This window comes from Saccoglossus kowalevskii, chromosome 17, assembly GCF_978046115.1.
Source record: "Saccoglossus kowalevskii chromosome 17, keSacKowa6.1, whole genome shotgun sequence".
NCBI classification, from domain to species: Eukaryota; Metazoa; Hemichordata; class Enteropneusta; family Harrimaniidae; genus Saccoglossus; species Saccoglossus kowalevskii.
The window spans coordinates 13,836,837-13,862,534 of record NC_140657.1 but is presented as its reverse complement, the minus strand read 5'-3'; the positions used below and the strand labels follow the sequence as shown (position 1 = coordinate 13,862,534).

At 38.0% G+C, this 25,698-nt stretch overlaps 1 protein-coding gene across 3 annotated transcripts in view; it reads right to left on the bottom strand.

Moving 5' to 3' along the window:
- The window catches only part of LOC100368303 (uncharacterized), a 29,980-nt gene extending 6,000 nt beyond the window's left edge, over positions 1-23,980 (bottom strand). Inside the window, exons 1-26 of one of the 3 annotated variants that reach the window (XM_085492170.1) lie at positions 23,732-23,980; positions 19,353-19,477; positions 17,832-18,103; positions 17,189-17,401; positions 16,371-16,450; positions 15,628-15,758; positions 13,317-13,438; positions 12,626-12,838; positions 12,365-12,403; positions 12,084-12,232; positions 11,115-11,245; positions 9,292-9,386; positions 8,735-8,956; positions 8,482-8,517; positions 7,927-8,046; positions 7,400-7,455; positions 6,687-6,814; positions 5,970-6,088; positions 5,646-5,858; positions 5,127-5,177; positions 4,862-4,993; positions 4,204-4,277; positions 3,434-3,579; positions 3,113-3,231; positions 1,115-1,324; positions 878-910 (exon numbers count right to left, since the gene is read on the bottom strand). In XM_085492170.1, the coding sequence (XP_085348296.1) occupies positions 878-910; positions 1,115-1,324; positions 3,113-3,231; positions 3,434-3,579; positions 4,204-4,277; positions 4,862-4,993; positions 5,127-5,177; positions 5,646-5,858; positions 5,970-6,088; positions 6,687-6,814; positions 7,400-7,455; positions 7,927-8,046; positions 8,482-8,517; positions 8,735-8,956; positions 9,292-9,386; positions 11,115-11,245; positions 12,084-12,232; positions 12,365-12,403; positions 12,626-12,838; positions 13,317-13,438; positions 15,628-15,758; positions 16,371-16,450; positions 17,189-17,401; positions 17,832-18,103; positions 19,353-19,477; positions 23,732-23,869 (3,367 nt within the window). In that variant the 5' untranslated portion in view covers positions 23,870-23,980. The remainder of the gene's footprint in view (positions 1-877; positions 911-1,114; positions 1,325-3,112; positions 3,232-3,433; positions 3,580-4,203; positions 4,278-4,861; positions 4,994-5,126; positions 5,178-5,645; positions 5,859-5,969; positions 6,089-6,686; positions 6,815-7,399; positions 7,456-7,926; positions 8,047-8,481; positions 8,518-8,734; positions 8,957-9,291; positions 9,387-11,114; positions 11,246-12,083; positions 12,233-12,364; positions 12,404-12,625; positions 12,839-13,316; positions 13,439-15,627; positions 15,759-16,370; positions 16,451-17,188; positions 17,402-17,831; positions 18,104-19,352; positions 19,478-23,731) is intronic. The other 2 variants (XM_085492169.1, XM_085492172.1) reach the window with 2 other exon arrangements.
- Between the last annotated feature and the right edge of the window lie 1,718 nt (positions 23,981-25,698).

Here is a 25,698-nt window from a genome sequence, read left to right as displayed (position 1 = left end):
GTAATAAATACAGTAAAAAAATAATGTCTTCAAAAAATAATCTTTATGATGCACTACTGCAAACCATGCCAATTTTAAACGGGCCTCCGTCTCACTATGGGCAAGAGGGCGCCACTTATTATTATAGGAAAGGTATCCTTGGGGGCGGACATCCGGGCATTTTCTACCGCCTGGCAACCCTCGTGGTGAAAACAAAGACCAAAAACTCGCAGAAAACGGTACTTTGCGATGGTTGTTGAAAGTCCTCTGAACAGTGTAACAAGATTAGCCCTACATGTGTAACATATATGAATTTGGTTGTTCAGGATTACTTCAAAGTTGAGTTTGTGTTGTTTTCTCGAGTTTTCACCGCCTCCACAGACGTTCCACAGCAGCGCACACAAAGCCCTTACGTTGTACAGTGGTGCGCGTCTTAGCAACGTAGAACGTCCGTGACGTAGCTCCGCCCCCGAGGATATAGACGACTTTCCCGGAAGTAGTGAGACTGGGGTGCAAAAATACTCCTGCTTTGTCACAGCTGAAACATTTCAGTTTGCTGATAGTCGATAGAAGGGAATTTTATTTTTGTGACAACGATCGGTGCACCAAGAAGCATATAGTATCACGCCTGCAAGTTTACGTTACACCCCAAAACGACATACGCGCGCATGCGAAACGCCGTATCTTCGACTTCCGGGAAAGTCGTCTATGAGCGGCAAGTAAAGTATCAGTTAACTAGAATGTTTGGCTGCAAGGATCAGTCAGCCGCATGGACGTTGTACAAAACACGAGATAACACATGGCCACACTTGAGTGAAAACAATATTCTCATCTAAGGCGAAAAAGAGTTAATCACATATATTTGTAAGTATGTGTTATTTGTTTTTATAGTACTTACCGAGCATATCGGTTGTCTCTGGTTGGCATGGATCTGAAGAAAATAAAACATTAAATGAAGTAATCTTGTACCGCAGTCGCGCTGACGAGACCTTTAAGCCGGGGAAAAATATACCCGCTACTATGAGTAGAGCACACTAAACCAGGCACAAACAAACATATCTTTGACCGTACTATCTTTAATAGTACAGTTACCCCTAATCGCTCAGTACAAGATAACATTAAAGTTGATGTATACCTTCTGAGTCAATAACAATGTCTGGATCAACACATAGATCTCTGATGTCGTCGTCAAGCTGACTTCTGACATCATCGCTTAGTGTTGGAGTACGCGATAGCACCCAAAGCATTGTCTTGTCACTCCTACAGGTCCCGTCCGGCCTTTGCATGTGACAACTATACGTAATGGCGTAGCTGACGTAGTCTGTCTTCATCACCCAATATTCCACTGAAATGAAAAACTACAATTTCATAGACGTTCGTAGACTCTCTAACTAATGGCAAATTGGACATTTATTTTTTTCCCTGGCAATCTTCTATTTTTCTTAGAATCAATTAAAGGGGGGGGCAAGGGTTATTTTCGTTCAACGTAATTGCAATATTTTTTTGTTCGTACAACGTAAATTGAAAAAATAAATTCCGTAATTCTGTAATCACAAGCTAGACGTACAACGTAATCAATCAAATATTTGTTTCGTACACTGTAAAAATGTGTCATTTTCTCGGTACGTACAAGAATTTACATCCAAAATAAAAAAGTCGTAAAGAATAATCCAGGGAAATTACATTTTCGAAACTGTAAAACGGCCAGATGACACATTTCACTGCAAAATTCAATTTTCACTGTAAACTGTAAAAACGTCTTTTTTTTCCTTGTAAATTGTAAAAAGCCCTTTTTATTTCCCGTAAAACTGTACCAGCTACCCCCCTTGCCTCCCCTCATTAAATCGAGACCAGGTTATACACTTTTGATGTTATGAGTCCAGGCAGTTAAAATATAAAACAGTACTAGTATGTTATGCATGTGAATCACATTGATAGTGAGGTGGAGATATTCATTAATTTCCCTTAAAACTGTACTGTGGTCCATTTTTTGAGCTGGTGTGCGACTTTTTTAACAATTCAGTAACGACTCCGGGAAATTCGGTGGATTACATGTATAAATAACGTGGCTATAGTTGGCCATCAACAATTTGACTCATTGAACTTGAGTTACGAATTATTGATTTTAATAATTTTAAAGGGCGGCAGTTGTGTGTAATTGTTAAGATAAGGTTCAGGGGTGGATAACAAGAGACGAACTGGTGTACACTATAACATATGACTTTATTGAAACTTCTGCCGTGATGTGTCAAAGCACCCACTTATATACACAAGTTTACATTCCTTGCATTTTGGCGGAAAGTGACTTTGGCCTTGTACATGATTGGGTAATAGGGAGACGAGCTGATAGGTAAATAACTATTAATGAGGTTGTTGTATTGGCTAAAATTAACGTACTATGATTGGCTAAATTATTTGTAAGCAGAATCCTAAATCGACATCAAGCTCGGCTAGTTATATTTCCGATAGCAGTCGTCACGTTACGTATGTGCGACATTTGTGTTGATAAACATTCATTTCCCCCACAATCCAATGCGCTCATCTAATGGCAATCACTGAAAAATATGGGGTTTGACCTGGGCGCGACTTGCACTAATTCCCGCCGGTGGCTCTTTCGATACCTTCCAATCACCTACAAAATACCTAATTAAAGCTTGGTAACGTCTCAGTTTGTTGATTTGCGCAACAGTCAAAGTCGCCATCTTTGTTCATATGAGGCCCATATATCTTGCGCATGCGTGGCGCGACGACTACTGCCCTTTAACAGATGTTAAGAGGTTCACCTATGAGAAATCTATTTTATTGTTAAAATAGTTAAATGTATTGCAAGTATCGTAATTGTAATTAAATATATTTTATTTTCAAATAAAGGCGGACATTTTGTGTGAAATTAGACTGATCATTGTGATCTGGAGACGCTAGTAATGATATCAAAATTAAAGACCCATTAATAACTTAGAATAGGCTCGTGATTACCTCGACTGTTTTCGGGAGCATACGTCTCAAAAATACTAAGAGATTACGAGATTATTATACTTGATCATTGCCATTGTCTCATTTCATTGATACATTGATTGGACAAAATTATATAACATAGTCGGACACCTTTGGTCTCACTGTATTGTTTTCTTACCTGAATCATAGCTGCCAAAACTGCTGGGTATCATTGGAAACGACAGGAGGAACTTTGATGGTTGATCTATTAGTGTATGTCCAGTTCCCGACATATCACGACCGGTACACTGACCACGTCTACAAATAATACATTAATTAAATAATAAACAACGAGGCGTAACATCCATAGCAAATTGTCAATCATGTTAGGGTGCTCGTTTTCCACAGGAGTGCTCCAAGTACAAATACGTTTGAAGAAAATACCCTCAGTGCTAGAAAATACATCTGACTTAGGGTATGACACACGACAAATATTATAATTGAAAAAAAAGATGCTTACACTTTCAGCCCATTGAGTGACACCTCTATATTGTAGCTGTTTGGTTCTATCGAATCACGCAGGGTAAAAGTGGAGGAACGTGTGTCAGGTACTTTTAAGAATCGTGGGCCTTTGATGTGAGCAATTTCAAACCAGTCACCCATGAACTAAAATAAATATAGAAGAATATTACGAAGGAGTATATTTGTGTTCACACGAACTATTAATACACTATTCAAATTAAGTCGCGCCCTCTGGCGGTGAAGCGTTTTGTGACGTATATGTGTAACGCTTATACATAACCAAAGTTGCCAGACTACCTGTCTACGTCATTTTTACGTCATAGGAGCACTTTGTCTCTAGAGGTCACGAGTGGGTGTCATTTTTTAGTCACGATTTAGCTATGCATATTCACACTAAAAATAACAGTATCGGTGTTAGTAGTGGGATTGATAATAATGATGTTTCGACAAAAATCACTTGCAATTACTCGTGGCTCGTGACTATATCTATTAAATAGCATTTTTTTGATAAATTTGATATACTTGTATTCTTTTACAATAGTGCGTATCACTATTATAAAGTAATGTGTGAAGGTGGAATGACGCACGCGAATGGCACGCGTCACTTCACACATAGCCTGACATGTAAGCGTAGTAGCGCCCTCGCCAGCCGAACGGCATCAGACCTGTGTTATGTTTGGAGCACCGCGGAGGGCGCAACTCGCGCGTAATCGCACTACAATAACAATCGCACTGCCAGCCATAGGCTCGCAGTAACTACGTACATACCTCGGATATTTGGAAATCTCGCTGAGCTTTAAAATGATCCACATTACAATGATTTCGTATATCGTCGTTTCTTTCTGTTAACAAAACAAAACATGTTACATGTACTACTATCAAATAAACGATATCCCTGAGAGATTATGTGCCCTTTCAGTTGTGGAAAATACTATATCTTGCTATTTGAATGTTACAAGTAATTGCAGGCTCTGCTAATACAATAGTGTGCCCGAAATTCGAATAACAGACGTAATGATTTGGTGTGAATGTCAATATCATTAGGTATATATATACACTTATGTAATGTAAATCATATTTATATATATATATATGTTCATATGATAAAAATTGAAATTGAGTCATCACAGTGAATTTGGTTTTCATAATAACGCTAATCAATATTATTTGTTTGTTTATTTCAAAGGTCATTGGCCTAAAGAACAAATGCAATTTCATTTAACAGCATTAAGTGCATAAAATCGTAACAATGAAATACACTCAAGTTCTCGATTAAATTGGTATCAATCTTGAACTCACAAGCAAGCTAAATGTGTTGTAAGTGGGGTTAGTGCAAATGAGCCAATGGCCTTTCGCTTTGAAATAAACAACAAACAAACAAATCAATATCATATGCCGGTACGTCGTCACGGTTGATATTACTGACCACATGTTTCTTTGTTCTCATCTGAACCATCACCACAATCAACTTCACCATCACACTTCCACCTTTTAGGGGCGCATTCTCCGTTGTTACATCGGAATTCGTGTTCAGTGCACATGATTTCTGGTCTGGGACCTGGTGGGTAGATAACAATGAGATATTTTTATTGCGTGGTTCAGCGACAAAATAATATAAAAAACAACGAATCTATATAAAAACAGCGAATCACTTGTAATTAATTCCAAACAACAAAGTGTCCATTACTTACATGGCTTCTTTGGAGGAGGGCGTTCTTGAGGTACCACAGCTGGACAACGACCTATAAAATGAGACGAATTAGTTAATAAATACCATTCTTGAACTGTTTGTATATTTTGTTTACGTATATTCACACACAGGGTGTGATTTTTATAATACTGAAAGAGAAATATTTTATACAGAATTCACAAATGTACTCCCGACATTTTAAGCAGAGAACAATTATTATTATTTCTACGTAATGTTCACGTCACATCTATAAGCGCTTCATCGCTTGGGAACACGTCTTATAGAAAAGGCGTTTTATAAAATAAATAAGAACTTAAAGGGGCACCTTCCAGTTAAGATTAATTTTACAACAAATTTACTTTCTGGATTAAAATAACAATGGATAACAAAAGATAGATTAACATTGTAAACAACATAAACAATAGTGTCCCATGATTCTTTGGTGCAATCCATGGGATTGAGCGGTTCCCCTTTAATAAACACCAAGATGAAAACTATTAGATCATCAAGACCAACTCACCCACATCATCCCTAAGGTCATCGCGATGCATGCATAGGCGGTCTCTCAGTACAAGCTTTGCCAAATCGTGTGCGTCTTCGTCCAGTTCTTCCTGTCGGCTTAATAACCACACTAACTCACTTTGCGGATTGCACGTGCCATCGTGATTCACCTGCATACACGTGTAAACTATTGCATATAACTCATAATCCGTGTCCACCACCCAGTATCGAACTGAAATATGAAAAAACCCACATGGCATAACTTTATCATGATTTCTTCTATTCAATAAATCTTCACTGATTTATTGTATAGACCTTTTTTTGCAACACTTTGGAAACCTACCATTTGAAAAGTTGCCAAATTTTTTTGGTATATGTGGAAACGCGATGGTTAACTTGGCAGGATTGTTTTCATTCATGCGTCCTCTGCCTGGCATAGAATGACCTGTACATACACCGTGCCTGTAACACAAATCAACGTCATTACGTTATTATTTACATACAGACGCAGGTGACAATGCAATTTCATGTTTAAAGCGCGGTGGTCGTCACACTGCGCATGTGCGACATTTGTGTTGATAAACATTGATTTTACCACAATCCAATGCGCTCTTCTAAAGGAATCACAAGTGTGAGGTTCAATCTGGGCACGACTTCCACTAATTACCGCCGGTGACTTTGTTTATACGAGACCCATATATCTCGCACATGTGTGACACGACTATAACTCTTTAATATACGTGCTTAAACACAAATGACAGTCTGGATCTCGATGACAGTATGAGAATCTACGAGAGTCAGGTCAGGTTAGGACAGTTCTCCTTGTACACTAAATAGGAGCTGTAAATAGTATAGCAAAATAAGACATCTACATCTAAATTGCATAAACATGATACTTATGAGGAGTATACCTCAAATGAGACCTCTAAACAGTTTACCTATATAAGACCTGTAAGGTATATATACAAAAAGAGACCCCTGAAAATCATTTTTCATAATGTGAGAACAGTATTGTGCTATAAACTGAGAATTGTCATTCTGTCAGAGACGGAGTTCTTACATTTTGACGCTGTTCATCATAAGAGTCAGTTCCCTGTCATCTGTAATGCTGTAAGTCATACTTCTGATGTCCGGCAGAGATACAGTTCCTGGAAAATTGTGGGCGATTTCAAACCATTCACCAGTAAACTAAAAAGTAAAAGTAAAAGGACAAAAAATGGCACGTTGAAACATGTGGCAATAATTAAAATGTTGGTATTTATGTGTCAGTTTGTAAGCATTTGGAGTGTTCCTTGTTTACGATCAGCGAACGCCAGTTAAAGCGGGGGGGGGTTGTCACCTGCGCATGCGTCAGATGGCCATAGCGTGTCATTGTTTACAAACATGCGCCTTTGCGTTGTTAGCATGTGTTGTTATCATCGCTTGGGACTCAATTCCCGCGCGTGCGCAGGTGACGACCCTCCCGCTATAAGTGTACGCGTTCTTCCACAATCCAGCGTTCATCGAACGAAATTTTTTCCTGTTTAAACAATCACTCACAACAGCACCATACTGGACGAGGAGCAAGGTCTATGGTATGACATAGATAGATAATGTGAGAGGAGATGTTGAACACATCATCGTGTCTAGACTGTTCTCCGAATCAAATATGACGTTGTGGGGGATTCAATATTGTGGAGGATTCAGAATTGAACAAATTTAGTTAATTTGAGGGATTTTTTTGGAAATGGTCTTATCTCTTAATAATCTAAAATTATTGATCGTAAATATTACCCTTTCTATGTCGAAGTCTTCTTTCAATTGTATATCCTCCACGATGCATGGCGGCCCTGAAAAATAATACATCATGGTTAGATGATACATAAGAGATGATTTAGACAGTGTACGATAACATTGATTGGTGTTTTATTTGTTGGTTGGTTTGTTCATCGGTATGTCGGTAGGTTACTTTAAATACAAGTAATGCTAACCAGATCTTATTAACATTACAACAATATTACTTAATGGATTAACAGCTTCGAATAAACTGGAGGTGCACTGTGCTCCCCCATAAAAGCTATGAAAAGTGTTGGGATGCATTCGGTGTTAAGATTTGAGTGACGCAGGCGACGATAAACGTTCTATAATACGTGATGACCAAACACTAGTAGCAGCATTGTAAAAAGATGTCATCAGACGATACGACCTGGTATGGAGCATGCACTGTCTAGTAGAATCAGCTACATGGCTGTTAAAGTATTGGTGACACACGACATCCCAATCATTTCGATTTAGAATGAACATAGAATGTACATACTTACCACAGCGCTCCGGTGATTCGTCGGATCCGTCTAAGCAGTCAGGTTCACGGTCACACACCCAATCAGTTACTATGCATTCTTGACTGTTACAATGGAATTCATCCTCTCCACATTCAGAGACTAAGAAATTGAAAATAGTTTCCATCATTGAAGAAGTTTGTTAATGGTAACATCGAATACACGAATACAATGCATCTATACCCTACATGTACTATGTGAAATCAAATCGAAAATACCTAAATATATAACTGTAAAAGGATTGATTATCTACTTGGTTTCAATTTAGCTTATTTCTCTGACTGGAAAATGTGATAAATTAAACCCCGATGAATATGTAAAATTGAGCATAGAACACATTATCTAAATGATGAAACCATGAAATTTTAAACCCACTGAAAATTAGTCATTTTACAGTAACTAGTTAAGTGATTAACTTAACAACACCATCAATGGAGGCCTACTGGCGTGTGAACATGTCAAGTCTCAAAATTCTAAACACGTTTAATTTGTTGAAATTAAGTTTATTATTGACAGACCATTAATTAATAAACTAACCTTCTTCAACGTTGGAATTTTCTTCCGTACAGGGATCTGTGAGCGAAGATATTTAATCATTACCAAAAACATAATTCTCGTATACAATTGAAAAACATACATGCACATTCAAATAAACAAAAGTGTCTTCGGATCACAAAAAGCTTCTGTGTAATCAGAAAATTAAAAAGTATAGATGTATAGGTAAAATTATTTCCCATATGAAAGTACATAACATTAATCACTTATTGATGACCGTCATTTTATGGCTTACCATTCAACTCGGTTTTATATTCAAGTATCTGGGTATCTATGCAAAGGTCTCCTATTATAAGTGCTACTTCTGCTTGCTCTTCATCTGTAAGACTGGGACTTCGGGCGTGCACGTGCACGCCGGCGTGGTCTTCGGCACACGTGCCCAGTGGAGTTAGTTGTGTACAGAAATACACTACAGCATATCGGCTGTAGTCGGTGTGAACAATTCTCAGTAGAGATGCTGTTGTGAAATTAGAATAAGACAGTCGTGAAGACTCGACGAGTGTAAACAAGATTTCAATCGATGCGATAACACCCACATCGTCTCATGAATTGCCACACTCGTACATACATTTTCATTTGGATAAAATGTACTAGTAAGATAAATAAAATGAAAATTCAAAATGTGACTTTCTTTAAAATTAGTTATTGTGTATGACAAACGATGAACACAGTGTCACTCATATTTACTCAAGCTGGGAATAGCGATATTTAATGCCTTGTAATCAGCCGATATAGTGAGTGATGCAATCACTTTTAATCTTGCAAAGAGAAAAGAATAAATAATTGTCATACGTTCTTCGTTTGGAAGTTTAAGCCTCCATATGGCATCATTGCTGATTATGGGTCTTCCCTTGTTTTGCAAGGGTTCTTTGGTGCACACGCCATCTCTGCAGAAATAAACATGATATTCGCTATTAACACATTAACTTGAATATATAAGCGAGCGCGTCTATTCGATTTGGTGGCGATTACGTCACTTTTGCGTTCGCGGGGCTGTTATCGAGTTGAAATATGTGATGAGTGAACGTAGTGTTGATTCATTCAGTGGAAGCGATTAATTCAGGACATTTATTATAAGGACACACGATAACACAATATTAGTACATTATTGGCCTAGCGACTATGCCTAGAGGTGCACACTGGGTTGCAAGCCAGACAACACAGTCACCAATTAACGTCAATCCTGAGCGACACTAACAACTAAACAACAATGTTTTGTTAAATACTAGTTCGTGAGAGCAAATATACAAAATAAAACATGACTGTAGGTGCGACCAATGTCAATCTGTATTTTAAATTATAGATGTTTTGTGAGAAACCTATTACGTAATAACTAAATGTGTCATTAGTCTGGCGACCGGTCGACAAAATACTATAATTCGAAATCGTCTTGTTTTGCGAGTGTTGAAAATTGCAGAAAATCAATAGACGACTGTTCTTAGAGTTTTATGAACATTTACCTAAATGTTCAACGTAAGGTATACATATTACGGTAGGTTTTAACCAAATCTGACTATACATTTACATAATCCATAAAGCAAATAAAGTGAACAAAATCATATTTTAATTACAACTCAGCTTCGAGTGAATGTACAAATATGCTTCATTATATGAATTAATAACACATTTCCTATATAATGCATAGTTTTAAAGTTCTTGCATATTTTCATAACACCCAAATCAAGCAAACGCAACTACACAGTATTCTATACATAAGAAGCATGGCTTACAGTGTCGCAGATGACAAATAAATGAAAGCAATGTGACTGAATAGCAAAACGTTATCTCAGGAAGCATAAGTGGAAGAAATTGTTTTCCCTTACTTGTGTTTGTAATAGAATTATAATGATTAACACATGTAGAGATAAAAAAAAATAACGCTACGCTACATCTATATATCTATCTATATATCCTAGATACGAGCGTCGACTATTCCAAAGGAAAAGTGCCAGTGCTCAAACCAATGTGTATGTATATGATTTCCCTTACTTGTGTTTGTAATAGAATTATAATGATTAACACATGTAGAGATAAAAAAATAACGCTACGCTACATCTATATATCTATCTATATATCCTAGATCGACTATTCCAAAAGAAAAGTGCCAGTGCTCAATCCAATGTGTATGTATATGATTTCCCTTACTTGTGTTTGTAATAGAATTATAATGATTAACACATGTAGAGATAAAAAAAATAACGCTACATCTATATATCTATCTATATATCCTAGATCGACTATTCCAAAAGAAAAGTGCCAGTGCTCAATCCAATGTGTATGTATATGATTTCCCTTACTTGTGTTTGTAATAGAATTATAATGATTAACACATGTAGAGATAAAAAAAAATAACGCTACGCTACATCTATATATCTATCTATATATCCTAGATCGACTATTCCAAAAGAAAAGTGCCAGTGCTCAATCCAATGTGTATGTATATTATATGCCTATTAAACATTCAGTAAAATAATAAGGCTTAAAATTAATCTCTTAAATTTCCTCGAAACTCTAATATATCCCCAAGGGAGAATGCTATTCACGCATGTTTGGTATGTGTACATATTTTAGCGCATTTAGCATTTTCAATTTTAATTTATTTGTTTTGCACTTACTCTTTTACTCCTGTCTTCTGAATATCAACGATGCTATCCAGTGTTAATGTGTAAACTAATTTTTCGATATACGATTCCTCGTGTGATTCGCCGGGGTGATGGGAAGCCACCTCGTACCACACACCCATGTACTGCGAAGGAAATGTGTACAATACAAACATAAATACTCTCCAGTTTTACTATGTAGACAAGGGGAACATTCGCGAGCCGATTCATTGCTTTGTTTTTCGTGGTGGTCGTCATCGTTCCACGCATGTGCCAGATATGGGTCTCATATAAACAAAGATGGCGACTTTGACAGTTGAGCAGACCAACGAGTACAAAGTGATACTTTTCTAAGCTTTAACTGTGTAATTGCTTTGGTGATTGGAAGGTATCGAAGGAGTCACCTGCCGTAATTAAAGGGCGGTAGTCGTCGCCCCACGCATGCGCTAGATATGGTCTCATATAAACAAAGATGGCGAGTTTGACAGACCAACGAGTAAAAATTGAGGTATTTTTTTGGGTGATTGGAAGGTATCGAAATAGCGCCCGGGGCAAAACTCGTACTCGTGATTTCATTAGAAAAGCGCATTGCATTGTGGGAAAATCAATGTTTATCAACACAAATGTCGAGCGACGACCACCGCCTTTTGAATAAGGCAAGGTGTGTGAACATGAAGCACAGTCACTCGCCTGTGTATGTATATGTATATTAAAGGGACATGTACTGTGATATGTCAATATGATGATGGTAACAGAGCATTATGGTAATACATGCATGTCATGTTTGATGGCATGCAGACAGGCAGCTAAGAATTAGGGTGTCTTGGTGATGTTTACCCACACAAACTGAACATCTTAAAATTGTACACAAGGTACATTCCTCAAAAGTTATTTGAACTTATTATGATATGGATTAAAACAAGAATATAACTTCCAATGAAAATTCAAATTAATACGCAGTAAATGTATTTGTATTTAGCTTACAGATTCCATATCAAACGGTTTTTGTAATCGCAAGTTTGACACTTGGCATTTCTTTACTTCGGGTGGAACTTGAGGTGGTCCACCTGGTCTTCCCCCAGGTGCCCCACTGCCAGGGGCGCCAGCTCCAGGGCTTCCTCCACCAGCGGCAGCTGCAATGAAAGTGTTTGCATTATGGTGAAAGAACTATTTCTGCCCTGGCATGGAAAATCACAATTACACTGCACAGACAGCAGTATTGGTTCGAAGTAAATAGTGTCCTGAATATCAAAGATTTAACTAACCTGCTGCTAATAGCGATATATCATCGTTACAACAGTCAACTGAAAAATGAGAAAAAGTATAGTATGAACTGTTACAATATCTCACCGTTTTATTTTGATAAATAAATATTGTAGATAGACAAAACTATGAACGAGGGTGAACAAGATGGCGGATTTGAAGACGTACACACGCACAAAAGCAAGCGACAGAGAAATTGATCATGATAAATAACAACTCTGCGACAATGTGAAAAGAAGAACGCTGGGTTTTATTCCACTTACCTCGCGGTGTGTGTCTAACTCTCGATGGACTCATGCAAAGTAGTGGCAATGTATAGTGTAGTCGTCGTTTGACGTTATCAGGTAGGTGTGGAGTACGACTCATCAGCCATGCGCTGCTGTGGTTTCTGTGACAAGTGCCATCTTCCAGAACACGATTGCATCCATAAACGATAGCATATCTATCATAGTCCGTCTCTATTATCCAATATGGTCCTACAGTAGAAATACCGAGACGTTAAAGCAGGGGAGTCATCACATGCGCATGCGTCAGATGGCCATAGCGCGTAATTGTTTACCCATGGGCCTTTGCGTTTTTAGCGTGTGTTGTTATGATCGCTTGGGCCTCAAATCCCGCGCGTGTGCAGGTGACGACCCTCCCGCTATAAACTAACAATGTGATGACAGATAGCGCCACCTACTTCGGGATTTGCGAGTTGTTATGTGTCGGCCATCTGTAGATCTGAGATAACAGCCTGACTCAGAGAATACTACACACTTTTTGGTTAGATAATTGACGCTATATGTGGGCCCAGTCGATAGCATAATTTGTCCAAATGTAATTTCAAGGAAGTATTTCAAAAGTAATTGTCGGTGACATTTCAGAAGAAAAAGTTTCGTGGAACATAATGGAAATACATCAAAGCATAATATGTTTTGTAATTGTTCGTATCATTCGCTGTTCAATATTTACCGCTATCTCCAATGTCAAATCCACCTGGTATGTTCATTTCTACAAGCCATTTCGCCATGGAATCTTGTGGATCAACGATGTAACCCACGCCTGGTAATTCAAGGTCAAAGCAAAGTGGGCCACTGTAAAACAAACATAATGATTTTTTTAAAAATAATTTTGCAGTATGTGTAATAGGCTAGAAATTGAATATTGTCATTGAAATCATTGTCTATGCCCGAGACTAAGTTACATGGCCGTGTTTGTCGTGGGCTGCGCTATCCCGGCGACACATCGAACACCTGCGGACCGTCTTGACCACAGAGGCTTGTCAACTGGCACGAAGACTCAGCGAAATATTGTCTGAATTTTAGGCAGCGATACACAGTTTAACATTGAAAAAAAAACTCACACAAACTGAATAAATTATGTTGTCGATACATTTAGTCAAACATTTCGACTCCAAATAGGATTTTTATTCGGAACGACACGGCTCATATCAAAGCGATTTTCATTCCACCACTTTCCGGCGGTGAGCATTCTTGTCCGTTTTCAATTGCACGTCGCGCATCGTTGCCATCCGCGGCACCGCTATGCTGGGAACAGTTTTTAAGATGGTGCCGATCGCCAAATTTCTGCCGCAGTGTTACCGACTGATGCCTACAGGGTTGTTTTGGGGAGTGGTTTCACATCAGGCGAGAGGCAGTCAATACAAAAAACTATACTGTGGCATCCTTGAAAGGCGGTAGTCGTCACGTGGCGCGTGTTCGAATTTCATGTTAACAAACAATGTATTTTACACGCGTTGTATACGTCGCTATGAGTCCCATATCGAACAGGACGCGGCACGATGACTGCCGGCCTTTAATGCGAGGACCTACACAGTGAGACAAAAAATCACTGAGCATACGCACAAATTTCCGTGTTTGATCAGAACAACATCTGGTTTATATGCAGCACTGATCTTAATTTCGATGTTATTTCACGTTGCAAATCAAAAGTGTAACTTTAGGTTTACAATAGGAAAATGATAATTCGTCTGCCAATAACAAATAGTTGTTACTATATTGGCCAATGAAAACATGCACATTTCAATTAAAAAAATGAAAATATCATTAGAAAATGAACAAATCTGAGAGAGGTCTACCTGAGGCACCTATATGTATAATGTCAAAGCATTCAGACTTGCGGTTTTTAACAAGAATTCGAAAATATCACTTTTTTCCAAAAAATGTCAAAAATATTTATTAAAATTAGAGAATTAGAGATATCATCACGGAATGGACAAATCTAAGAGAGGTATGTCCAAGTATCAAAGCAATAAGAATTGTAGTTTTTAAGAAGAAGTCCAAAAACTAACAAGCAGCCTATCGGCTGAGATAGCTCCGCTGTTAGCAATGCACATTTCAATTAAAGAACTGAAGACATCTTTAGAAAATGAACAATATGAATAGTATCAAAGCAATCGGACTTACAATTTTTAACAAGAAGTCGAAAATATCACTTTTTACCAAAATATACAAAAATATTCACCAAAATAAATAGAGAATTGAAGATATCATCACAAAACAAACAAATCTGAGAGAGGTCCACATGTAGTACCTATATATGTAATATCAAAGCAATCGGACTTACAGTTTTCAACAAGAAGTCGAAAATATCACTTTTTACCAAAAATGACAAAAATATTCACCAACATTAGAGAACTGAAGATATCATCACAAAATGAACAAATCTGAGAAAGGTCTACATGTAGTATCTATATATGTAATATCAAAGCAATTGAACTATTGGTTTCTAACAAGAAGTCGAAAATATCACTTTTTACCAAAAATTACAAAAATATTTACCAAAATTAGAGAATTGAAAATATCATCACAAAATGAACAAATCTGAGAGAGGTCCACATGTAGTACCTATATATGTAATATCAAAGCAATCGGACTTGCGATTTTTAACAAGAAGTCGAAAATATCACTTTTTACCAAAAATGACAAAAATATTCACCAAAATTAGAGAACTGAAGATATCATCACAAAATGAACAAATCTGAGAGAGGTCTACCCAAGGTACATATACACCAAGTATCAAAGCATTCAGGCTTGTAGTTTTCAAGAAGAAGTCGAAAAAGTAAAACATTGACACGGACGACGGACGACGGACGACGACGACGGACGACGACAGACGACGACGGACAATCACTCATATGATAAGCTCCGCTCGACAAAGTCGACAGTGGAGCTAAAAAGTTGATACGGACGACGGACAGTCACTCATATGATAAGCTCCGCTCGATAAAGACGACCGTGGACAACTGGGCTGAAAAACTCACCTCATAATTCCGGACACTGTGACAGACACGTTACCATCATCGCGCATGGATAAGATAGTTTTTTGAGTGTTGGGAATGTTGGGGTACAACGGACTCTTTGTCATGGCAATCTCGTACCATGTACCCATATACTGAAATATCAAAAAATTAAAACCATTTTTATATTTGCCAAAATAATGTTATTATAGATAAATAATGTTATTGTAGATAAATAATGTTATTGTAGATAAATAATGTTAAATAATGCACAGGAATACACAATCGAACCAAGAAGTTCTTAAACATGTTTACTTTTACTGGTTCGTTTTGCCCATCGCATGTCGATGTACGTCAAGTTTGAGTCGGTTGGTCGACCTAAGGATGTTTTCTCTAAGTCGGACCCCGTGGGGAAGAATCGTCGGTTCTCCTGGATCCAAGCCAAATTCTACGACGGTAGGCTAAATGTCCTTACAGTAAGAAAACACCACCCATATATTGAATTCCTAACATAACATTTGTGGGGTTCAGTCTCGCGAGAGATTTGTGTCTATTTACGTCATCACCAGTTTCATTTTGTTTACATTATTTCGTGAATAACCGTGTTGTAAATCAATACAAACAGATATATCTATCAGCACGACGACTTGATAGATGAATATTTGGATTGAGGCACTGACAAATATTGTATACGTTTGGGATATGATGGGATGTGCATGGGCCGGTGACCGGCTTTGAATGAGCCCACGCACTACCTCGCAACTTACCCTCTCGATGTCGAAGTTAGGCTGTGCCGCTATATCTTCATTTACACGACAACTTCTGCCGGGTATGTCCTGGGTACATTCTAAACAGAGAAAGGAATGCAGATATTTACAATGCATTCGGATGATATTATTTGTTATGGTGGTGGTGTATATACGATTATAATGAAACGAAGATAGCTTAAAAATACTAAAACATATTGATCGGGAAGCGTCCTACGAACATGATTTTGTCCGTCGCTCTTGTTAGATATCAAACAGTCGAGTGTAAGAGTGTATAAAACACGTATTCTGAAAGTGTTTGTTTACACGCACGTACACCGATTGTGCAAATGCATTGTGCGTTCGAAATGCTAAATCGAGCTGCAAGAATGTGGCACTTTCAGCTGTTTCCTTTGAAGAACATATCATAGAAATGGTCAAACTGAAGTAATTTATTTTCCGGTAAAAATGGACGCGGGTAATTAGTGAAATATAGTAGTAAACAATTTTAGGAATATGATATCGTAGTGTCAGTATATTTGCCTTGGTAAGAAGAAGAAAAAATCACGATTACCTGACCTTTTTAAAACTATGGTGGCCACTTGGTTCAGAAAACTAGCAAAAATGCATATTTTCGAGGTTCATAATTCAAAAACTATTCTTTCCTTCGAAATTTAAACAGCCGACCACAAAAAATAGTTTAACAAAGTTTCCTGAAAGTATTGTCCCAAAAGTGTGCAAGTCGCAACCACCATTAACACATATGCGCCCTCTAGCGACAAATGTCTCAGTCAATAAATCCATAGGAGAAATGAAAGGTGGCTTTTGTCTGTACATACCCATTGGCGCGATGTTCACTTGGGCGGGATCAACGCAAACTGACCGAACGATGTCATCAATCGTGTCGATGACGTCATCTGGGAGATGAACAGTTCGACTGAGAACCCATATCATTGTTTTCCCATCCTCACAGGTACCATCTTCCAAGACAGCCCCACAACTGTAAACAACGGAATATTGCTCGTAGTCCGTGGCCAGCACCCAATAACTACCTTTAAATACAATAACATCACGATTCAATTACACAGCGACACAGATTTATGTTGGGGTCAGTTTTCTATTTTGCTCAATTGTTTGAAATCATGGTATACTTGATTCTACCCATTAGAAACATTTGGGCGATGAATTGAAGAAAAAAAATGCACAGGAATAAATCATAGCAAAACAAACTACAGAGATAAATCAAATCGCCTATTTCTTGAGATCAAAGTGAAGAAAAGCATTTTTTCCCTCTATCGCCTCTTCTAGAGTTTCTAATAGTAATCTTACATGTATTAATCTCAACAATTATGACCAAAACTGAACCGAAATTCGAATTCGAATTCGAAAGTTACTGACACCTGCAAAGTAAACGCTTTTTTTTTATGAATGCCAGGTTCATCCAGGCTTAACAGTCTCATTTGCGCAAATATATACACCCACCTTCTTTTTCAATCGATGGTTGTTGAGCGCCACCAGGAAACATTGGGGAGTTTCCGGTTCCGATACCATGTGGCGGACCTTGTCCACGTCGTTGACCTGGTGGCCGATGTTGCCCTGGTGGTCCATGGGCTGGTCCAGGCCCTTGTCCATCTGGACGTGGACCGTGACCTCCTGATCTCGGAGGTTGCATACTCACAGTTAGTTTAGCTGCTGCCTCTCCCATCGCCTGTCCGATAAAGTGGAGACTGTCGACTGGCATGCAGGCGTCTCTCCTATAAAATAGAATAGAATAGAATAGAATAGAATAGAATAGAATAGAATAGAATAGAATAGATTTTGATTTGTTTGGTGATTTAATGAATTATTTGGACGCTTACCAGAAAAATGCAGTTGTACCCACTGGTATAATATTTTGTGTAGTCAAACAGGTGGCGCGTGTTTATCAACAGTCGAGTCCTAGTGTTAATAAAAACACACGCAGCACGTTTTGATAGCGTGACTTCTTTTATTTAGAGTAATCAAAGTCAATCACGTTTATAATAATCATCAGCTACGTTATCTCTGATTTTTTTCTGAGTCATTGTGTGTTATGTCTAGTCACAACTTTATTTTGACTCTTTATTTAAAGCGGGGGGGGGGTCGTCACCTGCGCATGGGTCAGATGGCCATTAGCATGTCATTTTTTACAAACAAGCGTCTACCCATAAGCCTTTGCGTTTTTAGCGTGTGTGGTTATCGTTGTTTGGGACTCAATTCCCACGCGTGCACAGGTGACGACCCTCCCACTTTTATTAAAAATGCAAACGGTATCTATTGTATATCTTGTACGTTTATAAGGTTGTGGTCGAACGTGGTCCGAAACGGTTCGGTCTGGTTCGCTAGCGGAACTGAGCTGGAAAAGCGCTCTTGACTTGGGATTGTCGTCCAGACAGTCAGGCCATGTTGGAGCCCAGTCTATTCGGAGTTCAACTCCGATGGTTTATTGCAATCGAATCACTGAGGCTCGAGGCACGTTCCGATAACATGCTAATGTGTATTAAACGAGGTAAGGTGTCGACCATATGAATTCATATGGGGTGGCGGCACCACAATTTGTTTAACAAAAAAAAGCAAGAAAGATGTTGCAGGGTAAACATTTTCAATAAAAATAAAAATGTATAGATAAGACACTGAAAAAAACAAATTGCACTGGTTACACTCTTCCAGCTACCTACCCCCATATGAATGGTTGGTCCCTATTAAATTCAATTCACAAATATTTGATTTACGTTTCATCAAAATTCACTGTTTTCAAGTTTTTAAGGTGAAGACTCGAATATAATATATCACAATTGCACAATCTGAGATAAATTCGATTAAGATTTGTTATATGTAAGTACGATATTTTTTTTTAAATTATAAATTAATATTTAAAAAAAATAAACGCGGTAAATAACTTATTTCATTCTACACAGTAAGTGTTGTTGTTTGCAGTATTTAAGTCTCTATCGACATCAAATGTTATACTATATCGTAACTTACATACTGACGCCTCGTATATCCATTCCTATTTTACCATCGTCACGCAAATGATATTCTGACAATTGTTTATCAGGGAAGATCTCTTCGGTGTAGCGACGGTGTATTTCGTACCACGTCCCCATGTACTGAAATAGAATGACAAAAAAAAGGTCAAATGTCATCGATGGGACTTTGGTGTAATAAATATTCTAAATTCCTGTGTGCATACCTTTGAATGAAGTATAGTGTTGGGAATTCAATATAGAGTACCGGTAAATATCAGTTAAAGCGGGAAGGTCGTCACCTGCGCACGCGCGGGAATTGAGTCCCAAGCGACGATAACAACACACGTTAAAAACGCTAAGGCTCTTGGGTAGACGCTTGTTTGTAAACAATGACACATTATGGCCATGTGACGCATGCGCAAGTGACGACTCCCCGGCTTTAATTCACAATCGACGACAGTATAAAACATGTGAGGCTATTTTACATAGTCCACTTCTCAAACGTGTGAACACAGTCGAGAAAAATGGCTTCTCTAAATTGTTAAAATCTATTAATAAACAATATAATCGCGGAACTTAAATGTTTTAACAATGAAAGTGAACCGATCACCAGGTCACCGATCAGCCTTCAAGCTATTGTAACTGTCATTGCCGTTTAAATCAACAATTCTGTTTGCTTGTGTAAATTTTGTAAAATCTCTCAAAAACGACATTGACGCTTTGAACGACTTCCCTGTCATCCATTCACGCCATATAAGCACGTCGTCTCTGGAGGGCGCAATATATAGAAAAGCCGTATTGCTTTGTGCAACTTTATTTTCGAAAATAATTCTGTTCTTTACCTTTTATTTGAGGTCGTTGTGTAAATTGCGTAAATCACAGTAACGTACACTGCGTCGGTACGATACAATATAGGATTTTAGACAAAATAAAGTTCGATCACACAGATGAGAATTCATTACAAACTCGCACAGATGGCAATGCAATGTATTACATCCGCATTTTTCTTACACATAACCTTTTTCAAATATAATTCTCAAAATATAACAGTAAAGACTGGTTCTAAATAGAAAAAAAAGCTTGTCAAAAAATCTACTTAGAGTAATCAGCGTTTCAAAATGCTAAAATGGATGCGTAGTCACCTCTGATGCGAAAATACAATTTCAAGCGTTGAATACTGCAAGTAGATTTTTTATATGTACATCTGTATAATAATGTACTTAGATTTTCATGATTTTAATCAACACAGTCCTCGAAAAATTGAACGGGGATTATGTATAACTTCCAACAAAATAGTGTTTGGTCTGTGGATAACTTTTAAAATTGTGGTCATTCCCATGTGTGTTTTTTACTTATTTATTATATGAGTGTAACAGTTGTTAGAGATATTGCCATACATAAACTGTATACGTACCAAGCAGTGTATTATCTACAGAACAACAACAGATGTCATCATATTCACTGGCTACGTTAATATATTTAAAAAAAATGATTCTATTACGTTTAATTCTAGAAACAAAATGAAAACTTTTCATATGCATCTAATGTTTTCGACCTTGCATAACAGGGGTAGGATTAGGCATTTTAGTAAATTAAATTTCCAAATTTATTTTCCTCAAACTCACATTGCTTCGTTTTTTTCTCTTTTATCCAGCAAATGTTTGCTAATTTGTTTGGTATGCCCTAAACTGTGCGTCACATCCCAATAAAAAAAAACAATGAAATTATACAAAATGGCACACTATGTGATCTTATATCGGTATAACGTGTATTACTGTTGTTTTAGATTAACTTGTAGCGAGAGCTGGTGCAGAAATACGCCTGCTTTGTCATGGTAGAAAATACAAACAATGTCATAGATGGAAGGCAATTTTATTTTTGTGACGCCGATTGGCACACCCAGAAGCACAAAATCACGCGTGCATGTTTAGGTTACACCCCATATCCGGCATGCGCGCGCACGCAAAATGGCGTAACTTCGACTTCCGGAAAAGTAGTTTATACGACTAGATATAATTGTGCCCTCCGGCGACGAAGTACACATTAAGTATTCCAATGTAAGACGCTTCTAGGCGTGGCAATAGTTCACAACGAAATTGTAAAGTTCCCATTTGTTTTAATATTATATATATGTAGTATTATTATACATATATCACCGTAACGCCATAAGTTATTATAAGTTATTTTCATTCTACCATATAAGGAAATGCGAATTCCAAATATGGAATGATTACGCGCGTAAGCGTCCTCTAATAATAATAACAAACATGGCTGCCACAACGGTTTAACCTGACTCCACACAAAGAAGTTCGCTGATTCTGTTCTAAACATTTTGGATTTCGGCATTCCCATGATGCATCCTTGTGTGAGGGTGCAGTTGTTATACTTGGAAGTAAAAGATGTATAATAATAAGGCTATTACGAGGATACCTCAAAGTATGCACTCAGACATTACACCGTTGCATCGTGCACACATTGCGGTATCCTAACATCAACATCATATTATTATGCATATCAACTGTAACAATCGTCCCTTTGCAAACATATAAAGAAACGTTAACGCCAGTGGTCTAGTACATCCGTTTTACAGTGAGTGTCATGGAAGAAATATGCTTAGATAAACATTGGTGTGATAATTATATTATCAGTTTTGAAACATTGTATGAGATGAGCCTAACCCGTAGACTTGGTGACGCCAAAATATACGTCACATACCAGCATCCTTAGGTGATCAAAGTTTTAGTCGACTCCTGGTGTACATTATAGGTGTATAACAAGTCAGGCAGTTTGACTACAATTTTTCAAAACTGATAAAAATCACGACAACGTTAAACATACTACAATGCAATACACATCGAACGCTCAAAGTACAACGGGCGTAAGATCACGATAACTACTTGTACTCTCGAACAAGAGCATTCCTTCATCTTTATAAATTTGTATAAATTTCAGTGGAAGTTGAATCCAACCAATCTTGTTGCACTGGGAGTACTAACTTCCGTCACTTTTTTATGAGTTCCGTTATGACGATTTGTATAAGGTTTTTTTTTTTTTTTTATAGAAACGGTGATTAGTGTGTATTCAGTAATCTATATTCTGGTAGTAAACATACACTTATATAAGAATTGTTACAAAGACTGATACAATTTTCGAAAAACCGATATAGACAAAGAATAAATATTGGCAATGAGAGTTTAATATTAACCGTTCAATTCAATATTGTAATCGGTGTTACACTGATTAAACCTGATTAGAATCAGGGCCATCCGAACAATACTGGCCTGAACACACGGAGGATCCTACTCAGAAAGTCACGTGATGTGCGCCCTCTGTCGACGGCTAACATTAGAAACATCAAATGGACAAAATGTGGCAGCTTCGATTGTCCAGCTTTCTAACAGTGAATTTATGTTGCCATGCACTGAGTGTGATACACCTCCTCACCCACCCACCCCAAATATGGTGTATCAAATATCTTAAAAGTCGATTTTTGATGATAATGTTTAGGAACGGGCCACTGATTATCATGGCGGACGCGTCAATAGATCTGTTCACACTGGCTAGGCTCTCCTTGATGCGTAACCTGGTTATCATATGCGTACATGAATCAGTTACACCACTGCTGTCAGCATTGCGCTGATAACGCATATGTGATGATGAAACGATCGACCTGTGTCAACTAGATTAGGTCGGTGTCGTAGTTGTGTATCTCATACAATCACTGGAACCTGCGAGGAGTATATCCCGCCCCTTGTGTCGTTCTTCGTGGGTTTTATGTCTCACACTTATATTACAACAGACGACAGAAGTTGTCGGATGACCCATTGAAGTTCCCAATGCACTTAAACAGTCAGATTGAAATTTAAAGGGCGGTGGTCGCCGCGTTGCGTCGCATCCTGTTCGATGTGGGTCGCAATGTTTGCCACGAGTGTCAAAGAGTTGATGGTCGACAGAAACCTCAAGTTGAAAAGGTTGTTGACCTCGCATGAATGTTGTTTTGTGCAAAAGTAAAATATATACGACCACAAAAAATATAAAGTGTACTTCTGATGACTCTAAGAAAAAAATGTCATCATAAGAAATACTTATCATGTTCACAGTCATCAACACACTCATAAGCTAGCATGCTCATGAACTTGTCAGCCCTACTGTACATTTCTAGGCTCCGGACCCAATGAGCCTAAACGCTGTTTGTTTACACGCAATTCTAACCCGACAACTGTGGCGAATTAACCGTAACGTATCTAGAAATGTTATCTGTTGAATTCAATTGAAACTTCGAAATAACAACTTTGTTATAATAGTGCTTTCACCTCTTCTATGTTATTTATGCTGGTTTGAGGAGTGCGGGTTGTTGTCAAATTCTACTAATTGCTACTGTATCTCTGAACTCACCCGTTCCACTTGAAAATCTTCTTGAACTTGAATTTCGTCTACCAGACAGGTTTCTTGGAGAGTTCGAGAAGACGGTCTACTCAAAACCGCGGCACACATACACACGATTGTGATCGCCGTCAGTTGGAGCCCAAACATCTTGTGAAAAGTAACGTGTATATCCTTTATAGTTGATCTGCGATCTGACTTGAATATCACTAAATTGTCGAGCCAACGTTCAACGTCGTCGTGATGAAGAAAAGTGTTCCAACGTGTTGAAAGGTCGCCACTGATCTTAATCTTGGACCAATCCACTGCACGCGGAGGATTGGATTGGTTCCAAGTCGGAGGATGTTTCCCAACGCGAAGAAGCGATGATGGAAATATCCGTTGTATTGTTTCATAAAATTCTGCCAGGCCGGAAAATAAACATGTTTTGTTGACTGTTTTGAACTTATTATGGTATCCCTGGCCGACGTCCGAGTCCTTGACCCTCCTTCTCCCTCGTGGTAAGATCTGTATTTAGTCCAGATATTTTAGGCTATCTGTGTGTGTTCCTGTTGTTGCTCCATGGGCAGCAAGTTGATAACCTTATTATCGTTCAACAAATCATTAACCTGCTTATCGTGTCTATTGTTGTTTTTGCTTCATCTTGCCTGAAAACTATTTCGAGACGTCGATAAATTGATCTGTTGTGCCATTTTGTAGAAGTCAAGTTCAAAATCACGAAGGGGACGCTGACACGTGGCCCGGAGGTAATGAGAACAAGGCCAAATAATCAAACACACAACTTCAAGGTGAAAATTAATTATGATTCTCTAACTCTAGAAGTTTGCGTCAAATAAATGAAGAATGTTGTGCTTGGGCCGTTCTTATCAGTTAAAAAAAAATTCAGCTCATTGATCTAAAGATGTACACCAGGATATGAACACCTGGAGGTTATCATGGCTCATAGACCTTAAATACAAACACTACTGTTTGGTTTCGAATTTATCGAACAAACGCCACTATTGGAAGGCCAAGGGAAGCAAGTCCGTTGACCAGGCTAAAAACAAACACCCAACTCTCGCAGACATTTTTGCATGTCATTAGCCCCACACGTGCTCATCAACAACTCGTGACGTTTAACTCGCACTAACTAGGGGGTCTGTCCTGTGTTGCATACTTACACACATCTCCCACAAGAGATCACATTCCATTGAAACCGATTGTTGTTGATATAAATGTTTTCCTCCTTGTATACTGATTATCCATATTAGTAGTGAACTTGCATGATGGTATTCTTTTTATCTTTATGGCCTTCTCAATTCCACACTTTTCCTAACTTAGTATGCCAGTTCAAACTTGGGTTCCGATGAGTGCAATGAATAACATCGCATGAAATGAATTCATGCAAGGTCTCACACTTGGTCTCTTACCAAGTATCATACTAGGCTGCACACTAAGTCCCATATTAGGTCTCATACGAGGTCTCATACTATGTGTCATGCCATGTCTCACACTAGGCCTCACACTAGGTCTCATACATGTCTTTATAAATTATCTTCTTTTCTGTTATGTATTTTAGTAGTTTTAGTTATATTTAGTTATATTTGTAATTTTGTTTTGTCATTATTTTTATATACATTACCTTTATTGTATTTATCAATTCCCCATTGTGGATACGATTTCAATAAAGTTATTATTATTATTATTACTAGGCCGTACACTAAGTCTCACACTAAGTCCCATATTAGGTCCCATACGAGGTCTCATACTATGTGTCATGCCATGTCTCATACTAGGCCTCACACTAAGTCTCACACTAAGTCTCATGCTAAGTCTCATACTAGGTCTCATACTAGGTCTCATACCAGGTCTCATACTAGGTCTCACACTAAGTCTCACACTAGGTCTCACACTAGTTCTCACAATAAGTCACATATTAAGTCTCATACTAGGTCTCATACCATGTCTCACACAAAGTCTCACACTAGGTATCACACTAA